General features: G+C 43.3%; 1 protein-coding gene across 2 annotated transcripts in view; it reads right to left on the reverse strand.

Annotated features, from left to right (window-relative positions):
• ACER3 (alkaline ceramidase 3) overlaps positions 1 to 19,948 on the reverse strand; it is a 57,368-nt gene extending 37,420 nt beyond the window's left edge. Inside the window, exon 1 of one of the 2 annotated variants that reach the window (XM_087965984.1) lies at positions 19,658 to 19,948. In XM_087965984.1, coding sequence (XP_087822110.1) covers positions 19,658 to 19,760 — 103 coding nt within the window. In that variant the 5' untranslated portion in view covers positions 19,761 to 19,948. The remainder of the gene's footprint in view (positions 1 to 19,657) is intronic. The other variant, XM_087965985.1, reaches the window with a different exon arrangement.
• Positions 19,949 to 26,439: the final 6,491 nt, after the last annotated feature.

Here is a 26,439-nt window from a genome sequence, read left to right on the forward strand (position 1 = left end):
GTTTGTCTTTAAAAACTAATAAAATTGTTTTCAAAAAAAGAAAAAATGTTAAGACAACATATAGATTGCAAGCCAGAATTATTTTTGTTAAGGCATCATACCAGAAAAAATATAAAGGAAATGTATATTTGATATTGCATGTTTTAACATATTTGCACAACATTGGAAAAGCAAGGAAACAACTTGCGAAAGAAGATATAATTAAAAAAAAATATCGGACCGTGCAGAAACGGACACATTAACACTGAAGATAAAAGAAAAAGATGACAGAATATATTTTGAATTTGGGACTTGTTTTATCAATGGCTGGATAAAAGTGGTAGAAATTAGGAACTTAAGTATTACTATGTAAACGAATTGACCCAGACAGTATGCTGTTTATTAAGCACAAAACAAATTAACTATCTACAGTATGTATGTATGTATGTATGTATGTATGTATGTATCTATCTATCTATCTATCTATCTATCTATCTATCTATCTAATCTATCTAATCTATCTATCTATCTATCTATCTATCTATCTATCTATCTAATCTATCTATCTATCTATCTAATCTATCTATCTATCTAATCTATCTATCTAATCTATCTATCTAATCTATCTATCTATCTATCTATCTATCTATCTATCTATCTATCTATCTATCTATCTATCTAATCTATCTATCTATCTATCTATCTATCTATCTATCTATCTTATCTATCTTATCTATCTATCTTATCTATCTATCTATCTATCTATCTATCTATCTATCTATCTATCTATCTATCTATCTATCTATCTATCTATCTATCTATCTATCTATCTATCTAATCTATCTATCTATCTATCTATCTATCTATCTATCCTATCTAATCTATCCTATCTAATCTATCTATCTATCTATCTATCTATCTATCTATCTATCTATCTATCTATCTATCTATCTATCTATCTATCTATCTATCTATCTATCTATCTATCTATCTATCTATCTATCTATCTATCTATCTATCTATCTATCTATCATCTATCTATCTACCTACCTATCTATCTTCTATCTCTCTATCCATCTATCTCTACCTACCTTCCTACCTACCTACCTACCTACCTATAGAAGAGACTGGATAGCCATTTGTCTGGAATGGTCTAAGGCAGTGATGGCTAACCTTTTTGTCATCGTGTACTGAAAATGCACGCATGTGCATGCACCCATAATGCCATGCACGCGCAACCCCCGTGCTTCCCTTGCCCCCTGAGCATGAGCACGTGCGTCCCCTGAGCCCGCCACGCATGCGGAGCAGATACCCGAAAATGAGCTGGCTGGCGGGAGGCACATGCGCATGCGCAGTAGAACTGAGCTTGGGGTGACGGCTGGCGTCCCCGCAGAGATGGCTCTGCATGCCAATTCTGGCACACGGGCCACAGGTTCTCCATCCCGGGTCTAAGATCTCCTGCTTGAGTGGTGAGTAGGACTAGAAGACCTCCAAGGTCCCTCCCAGCTCTATTCTGATTCTGGTTCCATGGCATAATTAACCCCAAAGTCAATTAGCCGTTGAGTTGACATTCAAGCGGATAGAACACTGGCAGGAAAATGCCACAGGAACAGTTTTGACTGGATTGAGCAAGAAACTCCATTGTCTTTCAAGCTCAAATTGTGGCATGCTTGCTTGCTTCCTTCCTTCCTTCCCAAGCGGCCAACTGTAGAGAAGAGTTGTGGCTCAGGACTGAACGAACGATTGCTGGCCGTCCTTGTCTCACAAGAGTTTGTTTAATGACCGTTCAGACACGGCACTTATGACTGGGGTTCTTTTTCCCCCCCCACGCTTACAACCGCTGCAGCATCTCCAGGGTCACGTGATCAAAATTCAGACGCTAGGCAGCTGACTCACATTTATGATGGTCGCAGGGTCCTGGAATCACGCGAACCCCTTTTGCGACCTTCTGACTTGCAATGGGAAAGCCAGGTTCGCTTAACGACCGTCTTAACTCGAGCCGTCGAGGCACCAGTGGTTACAAGGCAATATGGCAGGTTGGAATGGAATGGAATGGAATGGAATGGAATAGAATAGAATAGAATAGAATAGAATAGAATAGAATAGAATAGAATAGAATAGAAATAGAAATAGAAATAGAAATAGAATAGGAATAGAATTCTTTATTGGCCAAGTGTGATTGGACACACAAGGAATTTGTCTTGGTGCAAATACTCTCAGTGTACATAAAAGAAAAGATACTTTTGTCAAGAGTCAAGAATCATCAGGTAAAAAACTTAACAATAGTCTTAGGATACAAATAAACAATCAAATCCTACTAGGAAACAGTCCATATAGATCGTAAGGATACAAGCAACAAAGTTACAGTCATAAAGTCACAAGTGGAAGAGGATAGGCGATAAGGAGTGATGAGAAGATTAACAGTAATAGTAGTGCAGACTTTGTAAATAGTTGGACAGTGTTGAGGGAATTATTTGTTTAGCAGAGTGATGGCTTTTGGGAAAAACTCCCCTTGTATCTAGTTGTTCTGGTGTGCAATGCTCTATAGTGTCGTTTTGAGGGTGGGAGTTGAAACAGTTTATGTCCGGGATGTGAGGGGTCTGTAGATATTTTCACAGCCTTCTTTTTGACTCGTGTAGTATGCAGGTCCTCCATGGAAGGGAGGTTGGTAGCCATTGTTTTTTCTGCAGTCCTAATTATCCTCTGGAGTCTGTGTCTGTCCTGTTGGGTTGCAGAGCCAAACCAGACAGGGATAGAGGTGCAGATGACAGACTCCGTAATTCCTCTGTAGAACTGGATCAGCAGCTCCTTGGGCCGTTTGAGCTTCCTGAGTTGGAGTAGAAAGAACATTCTTTGTTGTGCTTTTTTGATGACATTTTTGATGTTAGGTGTCCATTTTAGGTCATCCGATAGGATAGAACCTAGAAATCGGAACGTCTCTACTGTTGATACTGTGTTGTCTAGTATTGTAAGAGGTGGTAGTACGGGAGGGTTTCTCCTAAGGTCTACCACCATCTCTACGGTTTTGAGTGTGTTCAGTTCTGACAACTGCCAAAGATTCTCACTTCCCTCCTTCCGAAGTCGGTAAAATGATTGTTGGGGGCAAATATGCTGACTCAGGTAAACTGCTTAGAGAGGGCTGGAAAGCACCGTGAAGAGGTATACAAGTCTAAGTGTCTATATGGAGATTCTCTGTCATCCAGGTCCAGGTGGTTGTCCTAAAAGTGCTCTTTTCCTTTTCAAGAGGCAACTGGGCTTTCTGGTTTTTCTTTGAAAGATGCTTCGCTTCTCCTCCAAGAAGCTTCTTCGGCTCTGACTGGATGGTGGAGGAATGGAAAGGATCGATATTCCTTGCAGACAGCTGGTCATTTGCACCCTTGTAGCGAGTCGCTGAGGACACTTGGAGGTTTGTATTGGTCATCAGGGTTCCCTGAGTGGTTCAAAGGGGTGTGGAGCCTTCTTGGAACTGTTGCGTTGTAGACTGGAGAAAGATGATGTTGGAACCCAACCCCTTGGTTGAAAGAGGGCTGACATAGATGGCTCCTTGGAACCCCCTTTCAAACCAGTGGTCCTCTCTCCAAAATGTGGAAAGAGGGGGTGGGGTGGGGTGGGTCAAAGAAGCCATCTATGTCAAAATTGAACGGCCTTCCCTCAACAGAGGGGGAGGGATATGGCATCACCTATCTCCAATCTACAACACGGTCCTTTCAGCAGTCCCAAGGAGGCTCCACACCCATTTGCCCTACTCAGGTGACCCTGAGAACACAGACAGGCCTCCAAGTGGCCTCCACGACCCTCTAAAAGGATGCCAATGACCTGCTGTCTGCAAGGAGTATCCATCCTTCCTTTCCCCACCATCCAGTCAGAACTGAAGAAGCTTCTTGGAGGAGAAGGGAAACATCTTCAAAGAAAAAAAAACCCCAGAAAGTCCAGTTGCCTCCTGAAAAAAACGCACCTTTGAGATAAGTCTAAAGCACCCGAAGGCCAGACAAGGAATAATGGATGGAAACTGATCCAGGAGAGATTCAACCTGGAAATAAGGAGGAATTTTCTGACAGTGAGAAAAATCCACCCATGGAACAGAAGTTGCCCTCAGAAGTTGTGGGAGCTTCATCACTTGAGACTTTCAAGAAGAGACTGGACTGCTGTTTGTCAGAAATGGTGTAGGGTCTCCCGCTTGGGAGGGGGGTTGGACTAGATGATCTACAAGGTCCCTTCCAACTCTGATTATCTGTTATCTGTAAGTCTATACGCCATTGCTATTAACAACTGTAGCGATTCACTGAACAGCTGCAGCAAGAAAAGTTGTGAAAAGGGGACCAAGCTCACTTAACAACTGTCTCACTTAGCCACAGAAATTGTTGGGCTCAGGGGTGGTCTTAAGGCGAGGACCACCTGCACTGGGTTAGGCTAGGCACCAGCCACGTCCAGCTTGTCCAAATAAAAGAAGTGTCACGAGAAAAGTTGAATTATACTTGTTCCCCAGACTGGGGAATGCAACCCTGCAGGAAAACAACCCAGGCTTTGAGAACGCAACCACAACAACACAACAAAGCCACAACTGCAAGCAAACCACCGTGAGCTTACACATCGAGAGATAAGGATTGAACAATTACGCTTTAGCGGGCAAACAGATGTTTCTGTTTGGCTGACAGAAACGGTTACTCACCTTTTGAAGCAGTTTAAATTTAAAGGGAGAAACTTTGGCTGCCCAGCTCAAACCATGTGACTCGGGGTAGCATGCAGCCAAAAGCAAAACAATAAACCAACTAACAATCCCCATATAAAATAAAGCATATATCCTGTGTAAGATAAACAGGAGACCTAGCATCGGAACAAAACAAAAAAATTCACGTTAATGTATAAATAATATCATCATTGGGTGTTCCGGATGGAATTGCTCATGAATTCAACTACCTACAGCTTGAGCAAAAGATAGTAATAATCAGTCTGGCTGTAAAATACTGCTCTTATTTCAAAATATACTGGCTTTCAACTATCCTGCAAGGTGAAATCCAGTTATAGGGGTGAGGGAAGGAAAAAAAAAAAAGCCTTGCCCTTTAAGGAATAGGCAAAGTTCTTTCCTTTTGTGGATTCAAATTTCCCGGCTGGGAGAAAGGCAAAATGATTTGGTCAGCTGCAGAAAGGCAAAATGATTTGGTCAGCTGCGTTGAAAGTCAGAATCGGTTTATTAATAGGAAGGCAGGTAAAAAGAAATCCTAGGATGAATCTAATAAGTGAGTAGGAAAACCTCCCTCTTATACACTTCAGGTTCTTTGATTTGTAAAATGAAGTCTTTGATGTGCGTGTGTTGAATTCCTGTCTCGGAGATTGGGATCTTGGTTTTATGGTCCTGGTCCTTTGTAGTTGTTTGCTATCGTGGTTCCTTCCTGCCATGCCCTTTGGTTTGCTTTTCACAAGTTTTTTTTTTATAGCTTGCCATCTGTTTGATTTCTATGGGAAAGGATCTTAGCTAGTTCGTAGGGTTTTTTCTGTATCTCATGCCTGTAATTTTCTCCTTCCTTTGTTGTAAAAAGTAAGCTGGCTCCAGCTATTTTAATAGCCCTACTTGACAAAGGGTGGGGGGCTGTTTTCCTAGAAGAAGGGGGAATCGTAACTTCCGACAGGGTCTTATCTCAAATGCCACAAATATTCTAAAACTGAGAAAGAAGAAAGGCTAGCTTCTTGTAAGTGAAGTTATTTAATACAGGTCTTCTCTTCTCCTCCCCTCTTCCCTTCTCCTCTCCCTGTTCCGTTCCGTTCCGTTCCATTCCATTCCAATTCCAATTTTAATTTTAATTCTAATCCTAATTAATTACAGACACAGGCACAGCCTGTCCTTGTATGTACACTGAGTGCTTATGCACCCGAGACCAATTCCTCGTGTGTCCAATAAAGAATATTCTATTCCAGGGATGGCTAACCTTTTCATTGTTGGGTGCCAAAGGTGTGCGTGCATGCACCCATAATGCCTGCACCCATAATGCAATGCATGTGTGACCTCCCCCGCCCCCCCCTGCGCATGCACGTGTCATGCGCCCCCTGCCCATGCGCGGCAGATACGCAACAATCAGCTGGCTGGTGGGGAAGCGCCCATGCATGCGCAGTAGATCAGTTCTGGGTGATGGCGTGTGTGCCGGCAGAAATGCCTCTGCATGCCACTTCTGGCACGCGTGCCACAGGTTCGCCATCACGGTTCTATTCTATTTGCGGAGTTGTAAGAAGTGATTGGATGGGAAGAGGTGCCGCTGGTATTGCAGAGGTTAAGAAAAGTGAAGAAAAGACGGTTACTTGGCTGTCTAAAAACAGAAATTCCTCGTCACTACGAGACATGGCCCACAAAATTCCCATCCATTCCACAATGCAAGTCTTGTTAAGTATGGGGTCCGCTGTGCTCTTATAGTAGATGAAGGAGTAGGTACATATTGCACATTAAAGGTGGTGCCTCGTTGGATTACGAGGAGCAACTGGACGGATGCCCCAATGGGAGCTAAGCAGGGGTGGGATTCTGCCAGTTTGCACCTATTCACTAGAACCGGTTGTTAACATTCTAAGCAGTTCGGAGAACCGGTTGTTAGAAAAAATTACTGGGCTAATCCTGTAAGGAAGGCAGGAAGGAAACATTCTGGTGTTGCTTACAGAAACTGCCTCTCCGTTGACCCTTATTACATTCTTGGCAGGACTAGACTTCCTGTCTCAGGAACTTCTCTGGAGCTTTTTTCCCCTCCTTTGCTGGTACTTTGCTTGTGCGGAGTGACCATTCAAAGTTACAATGGCACTGAAAAAAGTGACTTATGACCATTTTTCACACTTACGACTGTTGCAACATCCCCACAGTCATGAGAGGCCAGGCGAGGAGATGCGTGCCTCGATTTGAGTGATACCGAGTTGGCCACACCCAGGCAATAACATGACCACCAAGCCATGTCCAGCCAGTCACATGACGCCAAGCCACGCCCACCACCTAAGCCACACCCACAGAACCGGTTGATAAAAAATTTGAATCCCACCCCTGGAGCTAAGTGGAAGACCTTTAAAAGGACTCAGAACTGCTTTACCAAAATGGTAGTCTTCAACTAGCGACAACTGACTCATATTTATGATGGTTGCAGTGTCCAGAGGGGGTGTCACGCGATTCCTTCTGACAAGGAAAGTCAACGGGGAAGCCAGATTCACTTAACAACCATGTGACTATCTTAACAACTGCAATGATTCACTTAATAACAGTGCCAAGAAAGGCCGTAAAATGGGACAAGGCTCACTTAAGCCTTGCTTAGCAATAGAAATTTTTAGGCTCAATTATGGTTGTAAGTCAAGGACTACATGTAAATGCCATTAATTTCAAAACTCAAAAATGGTTGTGTGATAAGTTGCTCTGGATGAACATCCCCAAAGACCAGAACCTGTCAAATAATGTCGCACATCGCAGCTGTCTGCAAGGAATATAAATCCTTCCATTCCTCCACCATCCAGTCAGAGCTGAAGAAGCTTCTTGGATGAGAAGTGAAACGTCTTCAAAAGAAAAAAACAAGAAAGTCCAGTTGCTTATTAAAAAAAAAAGCACTTTTGGGACCACCATCACCTGGGTGACGGAGAATCTCTACAGAGTTTTAGCTACACAATTTGGGATGAACACCCTTCAAATGGGGGGTAGGAATGGATTTCCAGAGGGGAAAAAAATTGCAGACTACAGAAACCAGGAGCACCAGTCAGATGCCCCGAGGAGGACACAGATAAACCTCCAAGCAGCCTCAACGACCCTCTAAAAGGATGCAAATGACCAGCTGTCTGCAAGGAGGATAAATCCTTCCATTCCCCACCATCCAGTCAGAGCTGAAGAAGCCTCTTGGATAAGCAGCGAAATGTCTTCAAAGAAAAGAAAAAACAAGGAAGCAAAGTTGCCTCTTTCAAAAAGCACCTTTGGGACAATCATGACCTGGATGACTGAGAATCTCTACAGAATCCCAGCAGCTGCCCCAAAGAAGAGAGGGAGTCAACCTATTGTCCAAAGAACCAGAAGGCAAGACAAGAAGCAACTAGATGGAAACTAATCAAGGAGAGAAGCAACTGAGAACTTCCTGACAGCGAGAACCATTAATCAGTGGAACAAGTTGCCTCCAGAAGTTGTGAATCCTCCAACACTGGAAGTTTTTAAGAAGAGATTGGACAATCTGTCAACTCATAAAACATTTTGTATACACATTTTATAGTTGACAACAGAAAGAAGGGGTGGGGGAGTTTCAAAGAGCAGGCAGCAGTGTGGAATCGAAAGCACATTCCATTCATATTTTCTTCAAAGACTGATTAGATGGCTGAAGCTTCTGCCCCACAAAAAATCTAATTGGAGAGCATGATTGATGACTCTTGCTATTTCATTGGGTGATACACCCAGAGGGGTGAGGGTGGGGGAAAACAGGATCACGGGTGACAGTGAATTACGTAGCTCAGAGTTGGCTACACCAGACGTAGAATGTTACCTTCAAATAAGCTGCCGGAACCCTGTTTGTCTGGAATGGGATAGCAGGTTTCCTGAGCAGGGAACTGGACCAGGAAGTCCCTTCCAACTCTGTTATTCTGCTTAGAGAGGGCAGTAAAGCACTATGAAGTGGTATATAAGTCTAAGTGCTATTGCTAAGCAATCAGTCATTAAGCAAGGACTACCTGTATCCATGCACAACCCACACAAAGCACCAAATAAATATAGGGATTTGGGATGAAAGGGGGAAGGGTTCAAAGAGGTTGGGGAGTAATAAATGGAGGAAGCAATGGAAGATGCAATTATCTACCTCTGATTTTTGTGCCCTCATATGCACAATGTTCTATTAAACTCCCAAATGGCATCTATGCAATAAGAACTCGTGAGAATGGGGGTGTTACCACTCTTCACAAACCAAGGCAAATTAATCTGAAGGTTTCTTCTTCTTGTTGTACTTTTGCTGCGTTGATGGATTACCCCATCATAGCTTGGTAAATTAAGCCTCCTAACCAGAGCAACAAGAAGGACTCAATTCCTGAAATACATATCAGCTCCTTCAAATATGCTGGCAATGATCTCCCCCTGGGGCATCTGAAGGGGTACGCTCAAGTGTTTGCTGATCTCCGTGGAAAAATGAAGTCGGACTCGCTTTCCCACAAAACCAGCAATTCACATTTTGGATTTCCTTCCTGGTCTTAGGAACCTGCCCGAGTTTCATTTGAAACATACCATGGCAAAACCATTTTTTTCTGCCCATGTCCCAGTGAGATTGCCTTCATCCAGGGTGGATAAAAAAAATAGATGATTTAAAAATTAAAAAATAATAATAATAATCAGATTTTTAAAAAATTTAACAGATTTTTTTTTTATTTTTATCGAATTTATTGTAATAAAATGCTTTTGGAGTAAAAATCTATCTAAAGATAGTTTTCTATTTCATAATTAATAATTTAGTGTCAGCATTCCAACTAACAGCCTCCAACTCAATAAACTCCAAGACAGGCATTTCCTCAAAGTTACATTTTATCAGAGTTGTCATATTGGCACATCTGGGGAAACCCAAATTGGAGAGCTCCGGGTTTTCCCTTCCCCAAGAGAAATTCAAAGATCCATTCCCTGAATTCATCAGTCCAATCATGGCCCAATCAAATCTTCATCCCAAATGGAGACATTCCTCCAGACAGTGCAGCGTAATTTGTCCTTGACTTCTAAGAAAGAATGTTGTCCAGTCTAACCTTCTGCTAAGAAATCCCAAATTCCCAGGAACTAAGTGTGGCAGCCTTGAAGCTTCCAAGTAAAATATGGCTTCCAAGGCTGACATTTAGATTATTCAGCATGAAATGGAGCTTAATTATGTAGCTGTGAGGCTGCATATTCTGCAATATTTACGTTTTTGGTAAATTCATTCAACGAACCCAAGCTCTGCAAGCTAAGAGAACATGCACTGCATTGATGCATTCACACAATGTCACAGTAAGCCATGAGATAAAACCATAAAACAAAGTTCAGGAATATTCCTTTATCCCATTGTTTTGCAAATCTATGTAGACTACAAACTGTAGGATCGTTTGGAAAGAAAAGCCTCTGTACCATCAGGCTCGAAAGGGTGAGGAGGAAGGGAAAGCAGTACAAATGAACATGAAATCTTCTATGCAGCTTATAAATATAACCTTAAAGAGCAGCTGTCATTTCAGTTCCATCCTGGCAGCGCCTACACGTCTGTCCACTCATCTTGTGTCCCTGCCGCATCACCAGCCGTCCCGTTAAAGGGAATGGGACTGTTGATGAGTCAACAGCAGATGTAAAGAGAAAAGCATTCACACCCAATCCAGCCTGATCTGCGATTCGGAGAAATGTTAGGAAGAGCAGTTTGCAAATAGATTTAACAAGATGGGGAATTTATGTGGTGGATTCTCAGTCATCCAGGCTCTGAATTCTTCGACTCTGACGAAGCTTCTTGGATGAGAAGCGAAACATCTTCAAAGGAAAACCAGAAAGTCCAGATGCCTCTTGAAAAAAGCACCTTTGGGACAAGACGGCGGAATTAAGCATTATTGCACTGCCATAGTATAATTCCCCCAAAAATGTCTATTGAGACCTCCATCATCCAGATCATGGTTGTTCCAAAAGTGCTTTTTCAAAGGCAACTGGATTTTGTTTTTTTCCTACAAAACATTTTGTTTCTCATCCAAGGAGTTTCTTCAGATCTGTATTTCTGTATGTATGTATTTTTGTATGTATATAGCATATGTATGTATGTGTTATGTATGGATAGATATATACTTTCTTTTGAGAGCAGGCAACAGAATTTCATTTTTAATGTGGGCCAACGTGCTCACAATTAAAAAAAAATGACAATAAAGATTATCTTATCTATCTTGCTAATGCACCTTTAGATTCAGCATTCAAGTGTATTGCGCTCATTCTAGCCAACCTTGACACCCTAATTATGTCAAATGAATTAAAGATGACAAAATGAAAACTAAAAGTGGGGTTACCAAAGAGTGAAACTCAAGGCTGCAACCCTTTCTCAGAATGCTCAGTCTATATTCGGTATAGTTCACAGGTAAAAAGGAGTTGAATCGTGAGAGAAGCAAAATGCAAACCAAACCATTTCTCTGGAAAAAAAAATAAAGGTGAAAAACTTCTTGGCTTTCTCAAAAGCTGGTTGCTAATTCCATCTCTCAAAACACCGCTAGTGCTATGCATGAACTGTGCTAGCTGTTTGTATGCAGATTTAAGAGTACATGAAAACTTCTGGTCTTACTTCTAGAGATGCAAAGATCTTATGGTTCATGAACTGCCAAAGCTACATGAGAACTTGCCTTTGAAAAGGTTACTGGTGGCTGTGGAGAAGATACATCAGACGTGTCATTAAGATCAGTGATATAATTCTCAGGCAGGTGGGCGTGGACCCAAAAAAACCAAGTTTTTTTTTTAAAAAAGGAGAAGCATCAACATTGCTCATATCCTTCTGCTTTTTCAACACAAGTGTATAAAAGGTCACACCAGGACATGCCCAACTGTTGAACTACTGCTATGGCTACCCACTAAAAGTCCAACCTAGTCTAGCTGAACCTTAAGTATTAATGCTATTTATTTCTTTATATTTGAATTTATCTCCTGCTTTTCTTCCTTTATGAGCAACCACGGGCAGTGGACGTAGCTAATACTCCTTCCTCCATGGAAAAATACCCCACAACAACTACACCGTGAGTTGGACCGAGAAAGAGTGACTACTCCAAAATCACCCAGCAGGCTTTCATGGTTAAGGTGGGACTAGAACACTTCATCTCCAGATGATCGGCCCAAAGTCACCCAGCCAGTTTTCATGCCTAAAGTGGGACTAGAACTCACTATCGCCTGGTGATTAGCCTAAAGTCACCCCAACGGCTTTCATACCTAAAGCGGGATTAGAACACACAACCTCCTATAGTTATGGGATTGGCAGTAAAACCACAGGGAAGAACTGGATCCAGAAAGTCATAATGGAAGTCCACCTGGAATTTAACTTCAGATTAGGAGAATTAATAAATGATATTAATTCATGTGGATATATATATATTTATCCCAACATTATCAAGCAAGGAATGATGATCGCAGAGAAAGGAAGCCAGTGAAGAATATTTATCTTAGATATATTAAAATAGTGATATGAACAGCTGTATCAAGACTTTGTGAGCGATTTTAATAATTTTGTCAATGACAGCCCTCTAATACAGGGGTCCCCAGCCCTCAGGCTGCGGCCCACTACTGCGCCCTGGCCGATTCGGAACCAGGCCATGTGAGGAGGGCCCAGTTCCCCTCCCTCCCCCAGCTGGGCCACCAAGCCACAAATGTTGTGGACTGCAACTGTAATATATACATTGCCTCACTGAATACCCCCTCAACACACAAGGTGTCACAAATTATGGTACAATTCAAAGGACTGTGATAAATAAAATCCAAGAAATCCAGAGAACATCAAGTTCTCCTGTCCTTATCTTTGGAATGTAAAGTGTCAACTGACTAAATTAATACTTAATCTGTATCAAGTATGTATCTTTTGGGTGTTTTAGTTTTAAGCCTATCTTTTAAGCTCCTTGCCTCTGCCAACTAGTTTACTCCTTCGGAGGCAAAGAGCAGGAAGATTATTAACTTCAACAAAAGAGATTCCCTTTCTTTGGAATAAATCTTGACCGGAAGCACAAACATTTGTGAAAAAAGGCAAAAGATCCGGGCAAGAGGTCCAATCAGGCTGGAGGTGATGGGAAAGGGCCACATTACAATGAATAGATGATCCACTGTCGGAACCTGTGCAAGCACTACAGGGATGTAGATTTATTTATCCATTTAAAAGACTTATGTGGATGAGTGACTTTGGGCCGAGAGAGAAGGACGAGCCCAAAGTCACCCAGCTGGCTTTCACACTTAAAAGTGAGACTACAACTCACCGTCTCCTGGTGATTGGTCCAAAGTCACCCAACCAGCTTTCATCCCTAAGGTGGGACTAGAACTCACAGCCTCCTGGCGGTTGGGCCAAAGTCACCCAGCTGGCTTTCTTGCCTAAGACAGAAGTAGAACTCACCGTCCCCTGGAGATTGGGCCAAAGTCACCCAGTTGGCTTTTATACTTAAGGTGACACTAGAATTCACAGTCTCCCAGTGGTTGGGCCAAAGTCACCCAGACAGTTTTTCAGGCCTAAGGTGGGACTAGAACTCACGGTCTCCTGGTTTCTAGGGCAGCAGTTTAACCACTACCCAAAACTCGCTCTCTCTTTGATGTGCCTTTAGGGCATTTGATCTCTCTATGGCAAAAACAAGCCATTTTCTGTCTCCAAAGTGAGAAAGGCTGGCTCATAACTGTTGCAATTCCAGGGTCAAATTCCAGATGGTACTATGTACTCAGCTGGCATGTGCCACATTTTTGAGGGAGCCTGCCCAGGTTATGATGGCCTATTCCTGCTTTACTTGGGCTTAAAAAATAGTAACAAGCACAAGCTGTAAATGCTGGGGGAAAAGCATGTATGAGGCATTGCATACCAAACTTCCTCCATTCTCCACTATCAATTAGATCTCCCTCTCCATATGTTCGCTGTTCATCTAGTTTCTTAATTCTGCAAGGCAGTCCAAAAATTGCAGCCTGAAGCAACTTTGGTACAGGTGAGTTTTCAAGTCAGGCAGCACCGACAAGCCCATGCGGTTTTCCTGGCAACATTTTTTTCCAGGCGGAGCTTGACGCTGCCTCCTTCCCAAACTTAAAAGGACCAGCCTAAAAAAGTCACCCAGCTGGCTTCCAACATGCCTAAAGCGGGATTGAACCTGCCAGGTTTAATCTAATTCAGCACTTTTAAGCACCGGACCAAACTGGCTCCCCGGTTATTAAAAATAGTACCTACTGACAATTATGCATCTTTTATTAAAATAGGAAGGTTGGGTGGTTCTCCTTGCCGACTTTGGATTCTCACAAATTGTTCCTTGCCTCGGCCGTACGCATATTGATTCGATGACCTCACTTTGGGACAGACAGCACAAGTTTGCACATTTACAAGGCTAGTTGCCCAATACTTTGAGATCTTCGTCGAGATTACAGAAAAAGAGCCATTGGTAGAACTTGTGTTGTTGTTTTTTCCTGCAATCCTCTGGTCACTGTAATCAGCGATCACTGGAAAAATCGTCTCAGCCATCGCACATTTCAGCTCTGTGCCTGGAGGGGAATACCTAAAATTGGTGCTCCACCAAAGCTGGCCTCGTCTGACTACAGGTAGAATAGAATAGAATAGAATAGAATAGAATAGAATAGAATAGAATAGAATAGAATAGTAGAATAGAATAGATGAACAGAGTAAAGTAGAATAGAATAGAGTAGAGGTGAGGAGAGATAGAGTAGAGTAGAATAGGATAGAATTCTTTATTGGCCAAGTGTGATTGGACACACGAGGAATTTGTCTTGGTGCAAATGCTCTCAGTGTACATAACAGAAAAGATACATTCATCTAGAGTCAATAATCATAACGTACAACACTTAATGATAATCATAGGATACAAATAAGCAATCAAATCACACTAGGAAACAGTCCATATAAATCATAAGGATACAAGCGACAAAGTTACAGTCCTACAATCACAAGTGGGAGGGGATGGGTGATAAGGAGTGATGAGAAGATGAATAGTAATAGTAGTGCAGACTTTGTAATAGTTGAACAGGGTTGAGGGAATTATTTGTTTAGCAGAGTGATGGCTTTCGGGGAAACTGTTCTTGTGTCTAGTTGTTCTGGTGTGCAGTGCTCTATAGCAGGGGTCCCCAACCACCGGTCCGCGGAACAACTCCTACCGGGCCGCAGCTTGCTGGCGCCGCCATCTTTTTCATGAAAAAGTGCTTCCGGTGAGCTTTTCCAGGTAGAAAGCTCACCGGAAGCACGTTTTCATCAAAAAAGATGGCGGCGCTAGCACCTCCGGTGAGCTTTTCCAGGTAGAAAGCTCACCGGAAGCACTTTTCATCAAAAAGATGGCGGCGCCCAGCTGATGCCAGTACCGGGCCGCGGCGTCAAAAAGGTTGGGGATCACTGCTCTATAGTGTCGTTTTGAGGGAAGGTACGTACGACCACAGCTCGACGTACGACCACAGCTGAGCCCAAAACTTCTGTTGAGACATTCGTTCAGTGAATTTTGCCCTTTCATTTTACGACCTTTCTTGCCACTGTTGTTAAGTGAATCACTGCAGTTAAGTTTGTAGCACGGTTGTTAAGAAAACCTGGCTTCCCCATTTGGTTGCTTTGTCAGAAGGTCACAAAAGGGGAACACGTGACCCTGGAGCACTGCAACTGTCATAAATATGGGTCAGTTGCCAAGTGGCTGAATTTTGATTACCTGACCATGGGAATGCAGAGGAATGATGGAGTCTGTCATCTGCACCTCTATCACTGTCTGGTTTGGTTCTGCAACCCCAACAGGACGGACACAGTCTTCAGAGAGGAATTAGGACTGCAGAAAAAACAATGGCTACCAACCCGCCTTCCATGGAGGATCTGTATACTGCACGAGTCAAAAAGAGGGCTGTGAAAATATCTACAGACCCCTCACATCCCGGACATAAACTGTTTCATCTCCTTCCCTCAAAATGACGCTATAGAGCACTGCACACCAGAACAACTAGACACAAGAAGAGTTTTCCCCCGAACGCCATCACTCTGCTAAACAAATAATTCCCTCAACACTGTCCAACTATTTACACTATTTACACTATTACTATTTATCTTCTCATCACTCCTTATCACCCATCCCCTCCCACTTGTGACTATATGACTGTAACTTTGTTGCTTGTATCCTTACGATCTATATGGACTGTTTCTTAGTATGATTTGATTGCTTGTTGTACCCTATGACTGTTATTAAGTGTTGGGCCTGATGATTCTTGACTCTTGACGAATGGATCTTTTCTTTTATGTACACTGAGAGCATTTGCACCAAGACAAATTCCTTGTGTGTCCAATCACACTTGGCCAATAAAGAATTCTGTTCTGTTCTATTCCATTCCTATTCCTATTCTATTCTAAAATGCCTAGCAGAATAAAAAAAAAACACCTGTTCATCAGCTGGAAGAATGGAGAACTTTCTTGAAACAGGAGCTTTATATATGTATCAATAAAGTATATTAAATTTCCCTCTCATAATGTCCATAAAAGGTGACATTCCCCAAACAAGCTAGATCGTATCCCAGAATTTTCTTTGTGGTATCAATGGAAGGCAAGGGCAGCAAAGGCAGCAACAGAACAATCATAAAAACAGATATAGTGTATTTTTGGTAAAAAATAAGATACAGCTATCCGGAATATGATTTGCTCACTGTAAACTATCAAACATTATCTTCAGCAAGTTTAAGATACACAGCTTGGGTAATCCCACAAGAGTTTCCTAACTTACTTGGGGTATCCCATACTGACATTGGAATTTGTACCTTTGTCAAGATGTACTTTTTGGAATGGCTAAATGAAATAACTTTTAGGATTATTTCGCTTCACCTTCTTCTTGTCCAACATCATCATCATCATCTTCTTCTTAAAGGGTTAAATAATGATTGTGACAAACATCTCATATGATAAGAGCAGCCAACACAGAAGTAGAAGGATGTATGGCTTGGAATGGTAATAATAAACAGGAGGATTTCTGGCAGTATCTTTTCCAATTAACATTAGTCCTCGGCTTATGACCATTCGAAGTTACAACACCACTGAAAACAGTGACTTGTGACCATTTTTCAGACTTAGGACCATTGCAGCATCCCCATGAGCACGTCAACAAAATCCAGACACTTGGTTCAAATTTATGACTGCTGCGGTGTCCTGGGGGTCGTGTGATCCCCTTTTGCGACCTTCTGACAAGCAAAGTTAATCAGTCAGATTCACTTAATAACCGTGTGACTAATTTAATAACTGCAGTGATTCATTTAACATCTGTAGCAAGGTTGTAAAATGGGGCAAAACTCACTTAACTGTTTTACTTGGAACAAAACTGTGGGCTCAATTGTGGTCGTAAGTCAAGGACTACTGGTATTTTATTAAAAGCCATGTTGCTGTGACGTATGCCCTCATGAAACCTTACGCCGGTTAGTAAAACACACGTCTGTCGGAAAAGATGCTACCAGACTCCTTCTGATATTTATAAGGGCGAGTTGCTTTTAATACACTTGACCAGTTTGCTAATTTGTTTTCAAAAACCTCTGAGACAGATCAGCAAGTTTTAAAAGTAAAAGCGCATCAGCGGAATTTCTTAATGCGCAACTGTAGAACACTGTGTTCATACAACCTGGTTGGGAAAAGCAGGAGCAACATTTAAACGTCATGCCAAACTTAGTTTTAATGGCAGCATTTGCTGAAGCTTTGTTTAATGTAGTATTCTTTTGCAAAAATCTCAGCTCCCAAATTGCAGTAGAAATTAGAAGGTCTTTTCCACCCACGCCTGGCCGATAGGAAAAAAAAAACATTCTATAGTTCCAGAAGTCGCTATAAGAGTCTGCTGTATTGTTGGGTAGGAAACTTTGACTGCTGGAATCACCTGCCCCATTTGTAAATTTTAACCAGAAAATTAACTCTCTGTATAATTTAATGGTCTGATTGTAGGAAAGGCCTGTAATAATGGTATCACTATTATTTTCCTTTTTTAAAGCTGTACTATAAGAAATCCATAACTACAAGTGTTCCCCCCCCCCTCCAGCCCATAGAGTGAAAGTTTTCCAGTTTTTAATTCATTTTTTTGGAGCATTGGAAGATGTTAAGGAGCAGCACTATCATAACTTGACTGATGCCAAAAGAATGCTGAATGCTTCTCATGGACGAGAGACCACCAAGAAATCTACAGAAGGCTACATTGAGAGGGTAAGAATCTGGGAAGAAAGTAGCACAGATGCCAAGAAAACTACACAGATGCACACATAAAGCTGCTAGGAGCCAAGTTCCACCTGAGAAACTTCTCATTCTTTTTTAAACAGGGCAACGAATGCTTTCAGTCTTAGATTTTTTAGGCACCTATGTCAACAAGACAGACACAGACTTCAGAAGATAATTAGGACTGCAGAAAAAAACCATTACTACCAACCTGCTTTCAATCGAGGACCTGCATCCTGCACGAGTCAAAAAGAGGGCTGTGAAAATATTTACATCCCGGACATAAACTGTTTCAACTCCTTCCCCCAAAATGACACTATAGAGCACTGCATATCAGAACAACTAGACACACAAGGACAGTTTTTTCCCTGTCCAACTATTTACTAAGTCTGCATTACTATTATTAATTCTTCTCATCATTCCTATCACCCATCCCTTCCCACTTGTGACTGTATGACTGTAACTTTGTCGCTTGCATCCTAACTATTTTTATGGACTGTTTCCTAGTATGATTTGATTGCTTATTGTACCCTATGACTATCATTAAGTGTTGTACCTGAGGATTCTTGACTAATGTATCTTTTCTTTTTATGTATAACTGGGAGTATTTGCGCCAGGGCAAATTCCTTGTGTGTCTAATCACACTTGGCCAATAAAAGAATTCATCCACTCATTCATTTCAGTTCCTTAAGCCTCTTCTCACAAATGGGTCCAGGGTCAACCCTTCCAGAAGTCAGCCCTCAACATGCCATGCGAAGCTACAAAATAGGAAACACAGACAAACCCTTCCTATGACTATTGGGGGGAGGCAGGTATCCCCAGATAATCTCCTACCAAGAGGGGGTCAAGCTATTCTCCAAAGCCCCTGAAGAAGGCAGGACAAGAAGCAACAGATGGAAATTCATTAAGGAGAGAAGCAACCTGGAACTAAGGAGGAATTTCTTGACAGTGAGGACAGTCAACCAGTGGAACTGCTTCCCTCCAGAAGCTGTGGGTGCTCCGTCCCTGGAGGTTTTCAAGAAGAGATCAGACAACCATTTGTCCGGAAGGGAATGGGGTCTCCTGCTCAAACAGGGGGTTGGACTAGAAGACCTCCAAGGTCCCTTCCAATTCTCTGATTCTTTTATTCTGCATAGCTTGCCTCCAGGGGTGGGTGCTCCATCAGTGGAAGCTTTCAGAAAGAGACCCTGACAATCCTTTGTCTGAAACGATATCGTTTCTCCTGCTTGAGCAGGGAGGGTTGGACTAGAAGATCTTCAGGGTCCCTTCCAACTCTCTGGCTCTGAATAGCTTGCCTTCCAGAAGTTATGAAGGATCCATGAGTGGAAGTTTTTTTTTAAAGAAGAGATTGGACAAACCATATGTCTGGAATGGTATAGGGTCTCCTGCTTGAGCGGTGGGGAGGGGGTTGGACTAGATGACCTCCAAGGTCCCTTCCAGCTGTTATTCTGACCACCCAAGATGCTCTTTCTCATTATTGCCCCAACCTTTTCCAAAGCTTTCCCCCCCCTCCCCCGCCCCATAGTTCCAGTCTTCCACAATGGGGTGGGGGAGGAAAGAAGGATCTGGAATGGGGGGGAAAGACCCTCCCCCTTAAGCAATTCCTATGGGGAACCTGCACACACCCCAAAAAATAACCTCGGGGGGTGGCTTCTGCCAAAGCCGACCCCCTTGATTACTCCCCCCCCCTTGCAAAGATGACACGCTTCAAGGCTGAGGGGGCGAGGCCGCTCTCCCCCAATAATTTAATGAGCCCCCTCCATCACCCCATGGCCTGGGAGAGGGGGCTCCAAGACGGAAAGCGCACCTGCCCCCCACAACCCAGCCGCCTCCATACTCACAGAACTCGGCGATGTAGGAGGACACGACGTAGTTCTCCTCGCACCAGTCGAGGGTGGACGTCGGCGGGCCCCAGTAGCCGGTGCGGTCGCCGGCGGGAGCCATGGCCGGTCGGAGGGCCAAAAGTGAAGGAAAGGAAGCGCCTGCCGCCGCATCCGCTCTTTTCGGGGCCCTCGGGCGAGCTGACCCCGCCTTCCCGCCGGCTTGAGGCGGGGCAGGGGCGGCGGCAGGGGCGGCGGGAGGCCCGCCTGCTAGGCCTGGCGGGCAGGGCCTCTACGTCACCATGGCGACCAAAGGTGAACCGCCCGCAAGGCTTGCTGGGCCGGGGCTTCTACGTTGCCACGGCGACCGGCGACGAATCGCCTTCAAGACTTGCCGGGCCCGGGGGGGGGGGCTTCTACGTTGCCTCGGCGACGGCTCGCGAGGTTTTCAAGGGCCGTGTCTGGCCGTTGCTATGGCGACCGTCGGGCCTTCCGTCCCCGCTGGTCTCCACCCAGTGTTGGGCCTCACAGGCATCGCAAGATGCTCGCCCTCATGGAGATCGGGGAAAGGCTTGCAGAATGTTGGCTGGGGGATTCTGGAAGTCAAACTGGCTTAAAGTTGACAAGGGTGCCAAACAGTAATCTAGGTACCAATAAGAGGTGAGGGTGAATAAAACATTATTTTATGGTCATATTTTGGGGGCAGGAGGAGAAAGAAATTGGTGATATATTTATAGATTCTAGATATATTACCAATTTCTTTTCCCCCAAAAAATATGACCATAAAATAAAGTTTTATTCAGGATAATTCAGGAGCAGGTGGGGAAATATGGAAGGGTAAGCCTCACATTTCAAGTAGCCATAAATGAATATACAGATAGTCCTCGATTTACAACATTCATTTATTTATTTTTTTTCGAACGTACAACGGCACTGAAAAAAGTGACATGACCATTTTTCAGACTTACGTCTGTTGCCGCATCCCCATGGTCACATAATCGAAATTCAGATGCATGGCTTATGTAATCAAAATTCAGGTCCCGGGCAACTGGCTCATATTTATGACGGTCGTGGTATCCTGGGGTCAGGTGATCCCCTTTTGCAACCTTCAGACAAGCAAAGCCAATGGGGAAGCCAGATTCACTTAACAACGGCATTCCTGACTTATCAGCTGCAGTGATTCGCTTAACAGCTGTGGCAAGGAAGGTCGTAAAATAGAGCAAAAACTCGCTTAACAAGGGCCTGACCTACGACCTGTATTCTAGTATATTGTTAGAAAGTTTCCCATTCAATGCTGTTGATTAGGGGGAAAAAAACATGATGAGACTTTGAAAGTTTGCATGCTAGAGGGAACCAGAAAGAATTTAAGATCATAAAGAAGAGACCCACAAATACGACAGAATACGATAGAATTCAAGGATATTTGGGAACAATCCACCAAGGTTACTTTTAAGATGATTTACTGTCATAAAACTCAATTTAAACAGTGTTATGGAAGAGGAACAAGTTTTATTAGAGAAGGCTGTAACAGGCAGATTTGAAAGTAGATTTAAAAATGATTAATGATATGGAAAAAAAAGATGGATACACAAAAGGAACCAAGTCATGTCTTCATAATTAAAGGAGATGTGCAAATGAGAAACCAGAACAGCAACTTGGATAATGGATTTATAAAAGGGGTGAAGGCGTTTCTGAAAAGAGAGGAAATGAAATTATATCAAGTTTGGAGACACTATTTAAAGGGATTAGTGAACAGAATTGTTAAAACTCCATAGACAACATTGTTAAGAGCAAAAGGAAGAGATATAAAGTTGGTTTATTTGGACAAAGCTAAAATATATGTTATTACATGGGTAGTACATAAAAAAAAAAATGTGACAAGCGAGTTAAAAGCTAGACAGGACCTAAAGCAGCATGGGATGGATTTAGAGTGGTGGGAATATTTACAATTACAAGTAAGGGATAAAAAGGATAAAAAAGAATGGGGAATTAACATGCAAGAAACAGTTTTAGACAAAATTCTGTTAGGATCAGAGGATAAATTAATAGGGAAAATTTACAAATTTCTGTTAGCCTATAAATTAGAGGAAGAATAGGTAAAGGAGTCTGTAGTGCTATGGGCCAGAGATTTCAGATACAGCATTAAATTGGATCAATGGCAAACAATATGGGAAATAAATAAAAAGATTTACCATGGCCACTGCATATAAGGAAAATTTGCTCAAAATGTTTTGTCAATGGCATCTTCCACCAGCCAGATTGGCTAAGATGTATAAAAGCCAGTCCCCAAATTGTTGGAAATGCTCAATGGAGCGGGGAACATATTACCATGTGTGGTGGAGCTGCAAAAAAGCACAAGAGTTTTGGCTCAGGACTGGACTCAGTGGCTGGAGGAAATGTTGGGCTTTAAACTAGATCATGTACCAGAATGCTTTCTATTAGGAATCATGTCAATAAAATACAATAAGGATAAGCTATATTTGACTATACCTATTATTACTGCGGCAAGGATAGCATTTGCCCAGAACTGGAAGGAGACAAACATACCGAGCGACAGACGAAGTAATAAACAAAATATTGATATGCACTGAAATGGACAAGCTAACTCTAGAAGTGAAAAATGAAGGTGAATCGGCATATTATGCAATTTGGGATAGATTCTACCACTGGTGGGAGCACAAAGGAAGGTCTTAAGTTGGGAAAGGAGTTGATGAGAGGGTAAATGAATGGATGAGATGAAAAGAGGACCAACGATGTTGGAAATATATGAGCGAACAAATGTATATATGTATATTTAAATAATTGTATATAGGAATATATATATATGTATGGTATCCAAGACCAATAAACACAGACCAAGACTCCCAACCAATCAGGATGAAGAAAAAAACCATTCTGGCACAGCAGTAGGCTAGCCCCAAATTTAAAATTGAAACGGCTGTGAAAGTCTGACTCACAGATGAACACAATACAGAAGCCTGATGATGGCAGATGAGATTCTGCCAAAACATTGCTACAACTTTAAAAGGACAACTATAATGACGTGGGAAAATACCCGAACAAAGCTGAATAATTAATATATATATATATATATATATATATATATATATATATTCTTAAGTTTTCAGGGTACTTACATGTATGGTGTTCGGCTTGGTTGGGTATTTTCCCACGTCATAGTAGTGGTGCTTTTAAAGTTGTAGCAACGTTTCAGCAGAATCTCATCTGCCATCATCAGGCTTCTGTATTGTGTCCGTCTGTGGGTCAGACTTTTACAGTGGTTTCAGATTTAAATTTGGGGCAGCCTATTGCTGTGCCAGAATGGTTTTTCTTCATCCTGATTGGTTGGGAGTCTTGGTCTGTGTTTATTGGTCTCGGAGTTTGCTGTGTTCTGCTTGATGGGTGTCTCTGATATCTTCTGTCTGTTTTTTGGCTCTTTTTGTATCTTGTATCTATATATATAAATTGCTTTGTTCAATAAAATATTTAAAAAATAATAATAAAAAAGTGACAAGCAAAGCAGGACCTGACAATGACTACAAATAGAAAAGTTGCAGAAGGACAGAGGGGCTAATTCTGGCTGGACGAGATTAAACCTTCAGAACAAATACATGCAGGTATTCCTCAACTTTCAACCGTTTGTTTATTGACCATTCGAAGTTACAACGACATTGAAAAAAGTGACTTAGGACCGTCGCTTTTTCACACCTACGACTGTTGCAGCATCCCTGTGGTCACATAATTAAAATTCGGATGCATGGGAACTGTTGTGAATCAATAAAAGTTACTAACATAAATGCAAATCAGGGTTTGGAAACCTGCACACCTGATTGGCCCCTATACAACAACTAGGGATTGGTCCATAAGTAGTCCCTGATTGGCCACTATTTGGACACTTCTCATTGGTTATAAGTTTGAACTTATTGCACATGTCATTGGTTAACAAGGTAGCAGATCCCTATAAAAGGGTTGCTGTTGCCCATAGCCTTGCTCTGTTCTGTTCTATTTACGATTATTAAAGAGTTGAAGTCACTGGTCAGATGTCTGGTCTCCGTTATTTCCCAAACAACACTGGTGACGAAGGTGGGATACGGAGACCGAAGAGCTGACTGAGTTACAGAGCAACCAACAGAGCACGTGGTCGAACACGCACCATCAACGGCAACATGGCCAGCGGTGCCGTACTCACCCGCTCCATTCAACCCAGAAACCGAAGACTGGGAGGCATACATGGACCGGTTTCCAGATGTTTCTGGAGACCAACAATTTGAAAGATGCAACAACCGGCAAAAAAAGAGCTATCTTTCTAACTCACTGCGGGCCTACCGTGTTTAAAATGGCAAAGTCACTTGCCAAGCCAGCAGAGGTAAAAGAGATGGACTGGGACGTCCTCGAGCCCTTACTACGGGCTCACTACGCCCACCGTGCCAACCTTAGTCAGAAGACACGAATATTACCAGAGGGACCAACGGAAGGGCGAAAGCCTTGCCAATTACATCGCGGACCTCCGCAACCTTGGAGGCCTCTGCGGATTCGCCGACTTAGAAGAAGCCCTCCGGGACCGCCTGGTTCTGGGCCTAGAAGACGGCACGATCCAGAGCAAAATTATGGCTAAGGGGGACATCAGCCTCAACGATGCCCTTAAAGAAGCCTCGGCAGCGGAGGCGACCAAGAAGTCGGCAGCCCGAATGCGCCGCACCAATGCACCGCTATGTAAACTCGCCAATGATACCTCGCCCGCTCAGAGAGACACCCAGTATCGACTCACCACGAAGACCTAGAATCCCCATCAGAAAGCGATGAGGAAGAGGTCAACCGACTCGAACGGAACGAGACCAGTTCACACAACCCTCATTCCGACCGTGTGCAGGATGTGGGGCGAATCACCCACGATCCAACTGCAAATTCCTCGACGCACTCTGCCGAAATTGCGGGAGACGAGGTCACATCGCAAAGGTTTGCAGAAGCAAACAAAACTCCAAACCCCGACAGGCCGAATGCCAATCTTCAGGATTCTTCAGCACACACCGAGAAAAACTGAACCACCAATGGGGAAACCACTCCTACAGAAACAAGCCGTCCACCACTTCCACCAGGTGTGAAGAAACCAGGCGGGAAGAGACCCACCAAACAATCACCATTGGCCACGCTACATCCCTTGATGCCGGGAAAATCCGAGTAAAGGTCGCCATCGAAAACAAACCTTGCGTGATGGAGGTAGACTCGGGATCTTCCCTCTCGATGGTGTCGTGGAAAACGCTCCAACAGCTCATTCCAACGATTCGCCGCCAAGACCTTAACCCTCAAAGGGTTATACTCAAAGACTATCAGGGCAACCGAATTCCCGTCGCCGGGTCCCGCAGATTCCAGATCTCTTTCAAGGACCGCACGTCGCTCTGCCACTGACTGTCGTGGACCGCGACAGGCCTAGTCTTTTAGGCCTTCAATGGTTCAGGCCGCTCGGAATTACTGTAGCCGGAGTCCACCGAGCCGAGAGCAACGATTGGGAGGAAGCACTCGTGCAAGAATTCCAAGACGTTTTCGCGAACGGACTAGGCAAGTACAAGGGGACCCCGATCTCGCTTAACTTGAACCCTGAGATAGCACCCATCCGCCTTAAGCCACGTCGGGTGCCATTCGCCTTGAAGCCTAAAATCGACGAACAACTTGATAAGCTAATAGCGCAGGGCGTGCTGGAACCCACCGACCACGCCCGCTGGGAAACCCCTATAGTGATGCCTATCAAGCCTGATGGGTCACTGAGAATTTGCGGAGACTACTGGGCCACCTTAAACCACGCACTACAGCAAAGTGCATATCCAGTGCCGGTAGTGCAACACTTGCTCCATTCCCTGGGTGGCGGGAAAGTTTTCGCTAAACTAGATCTAGCCCAGGCGTATCAGCAATTGCCTGTAGATCCTACCACGGCAGAAGCGCAAACTATCGTAACGCATAGGGGCGCATTTAAATGCAACCGGCTCCAGTTCGGGGTAAGCGTTGCCCCCGGAATCTTTCAGAGTTTAATGGAAAGGTTGTTACAAGGGATCAGAGGGGTCGTACCATATTTCGACGATGTACTCATCGCCGCCCCTAACAAAGACATCCTAGAAAAGCGACTCAGAGAGGTTTTACGAAGATTCCAAAACGCAGGCCTCAGAGTTAAAAAAGATAAATGCCAGTTATGTACCGAAAAAGTAGAATTTTTGGGATACCTCCTGGACAGCCAAGGAATCCATCCCACCGAAGACAAATTAAGGGCGATTAAAAGGCCCCCACTCCAAGGAACAAGGCAGACCTACAGGCGTTCCTTGGACTTATCAATTTCTATAATGTCTTTTTACCCCACAAAGCAACGGTAGCAGAACCATTGCATAGACTATTAGACAAAAAAGCAACGTGGGTTTGGGGACAACGGGAACAATGTGCTTTCCAACAAGTAAAGAAATTGCTAACTTCTGATTCTGTACTTATGCAGTACAACGAGACTCTTCCGCTCACTATCACGTGTGACGCATCACCTTTGGGGTTGGGGCAATTCTGGCCCACGTATTACCAAATGGAGCGGAAGCCCCCATCGCGTTTTTTTCGCGAACCCTAGCTAAAGCTGAAATAAATTATAGTCAGCTGGACAAGGAAGCTTTAGCTATTGTGGCTGCAGTTAAAAGATTTCATGAATATGTTTATGGCCGTGCGTTTACGATAATTACTGATCATAAACCGCTACTGGGGATCATTGCGGGTAATAAACCAACCCCGTATATATTGTCCCCCAGAATGACCCGTTGGTCTGAATTCTTGGCGGC

This window comes from Notechis scutatus, chromosome 5, assembly GCF_049901735.1.
Source record: "Notechis scutatus isolate UNSWTSFEM ecotype Mainland chromosome 5, rNotScu1.2, whole genome shotgun sequence".
NCBI classification, from domain to species: domain Eukaryota; kingdom Metazoa; phylum Chordata; class Lepidosauria; order Squamata; family Elapidae; genus Notechis; species Notechis scutatus.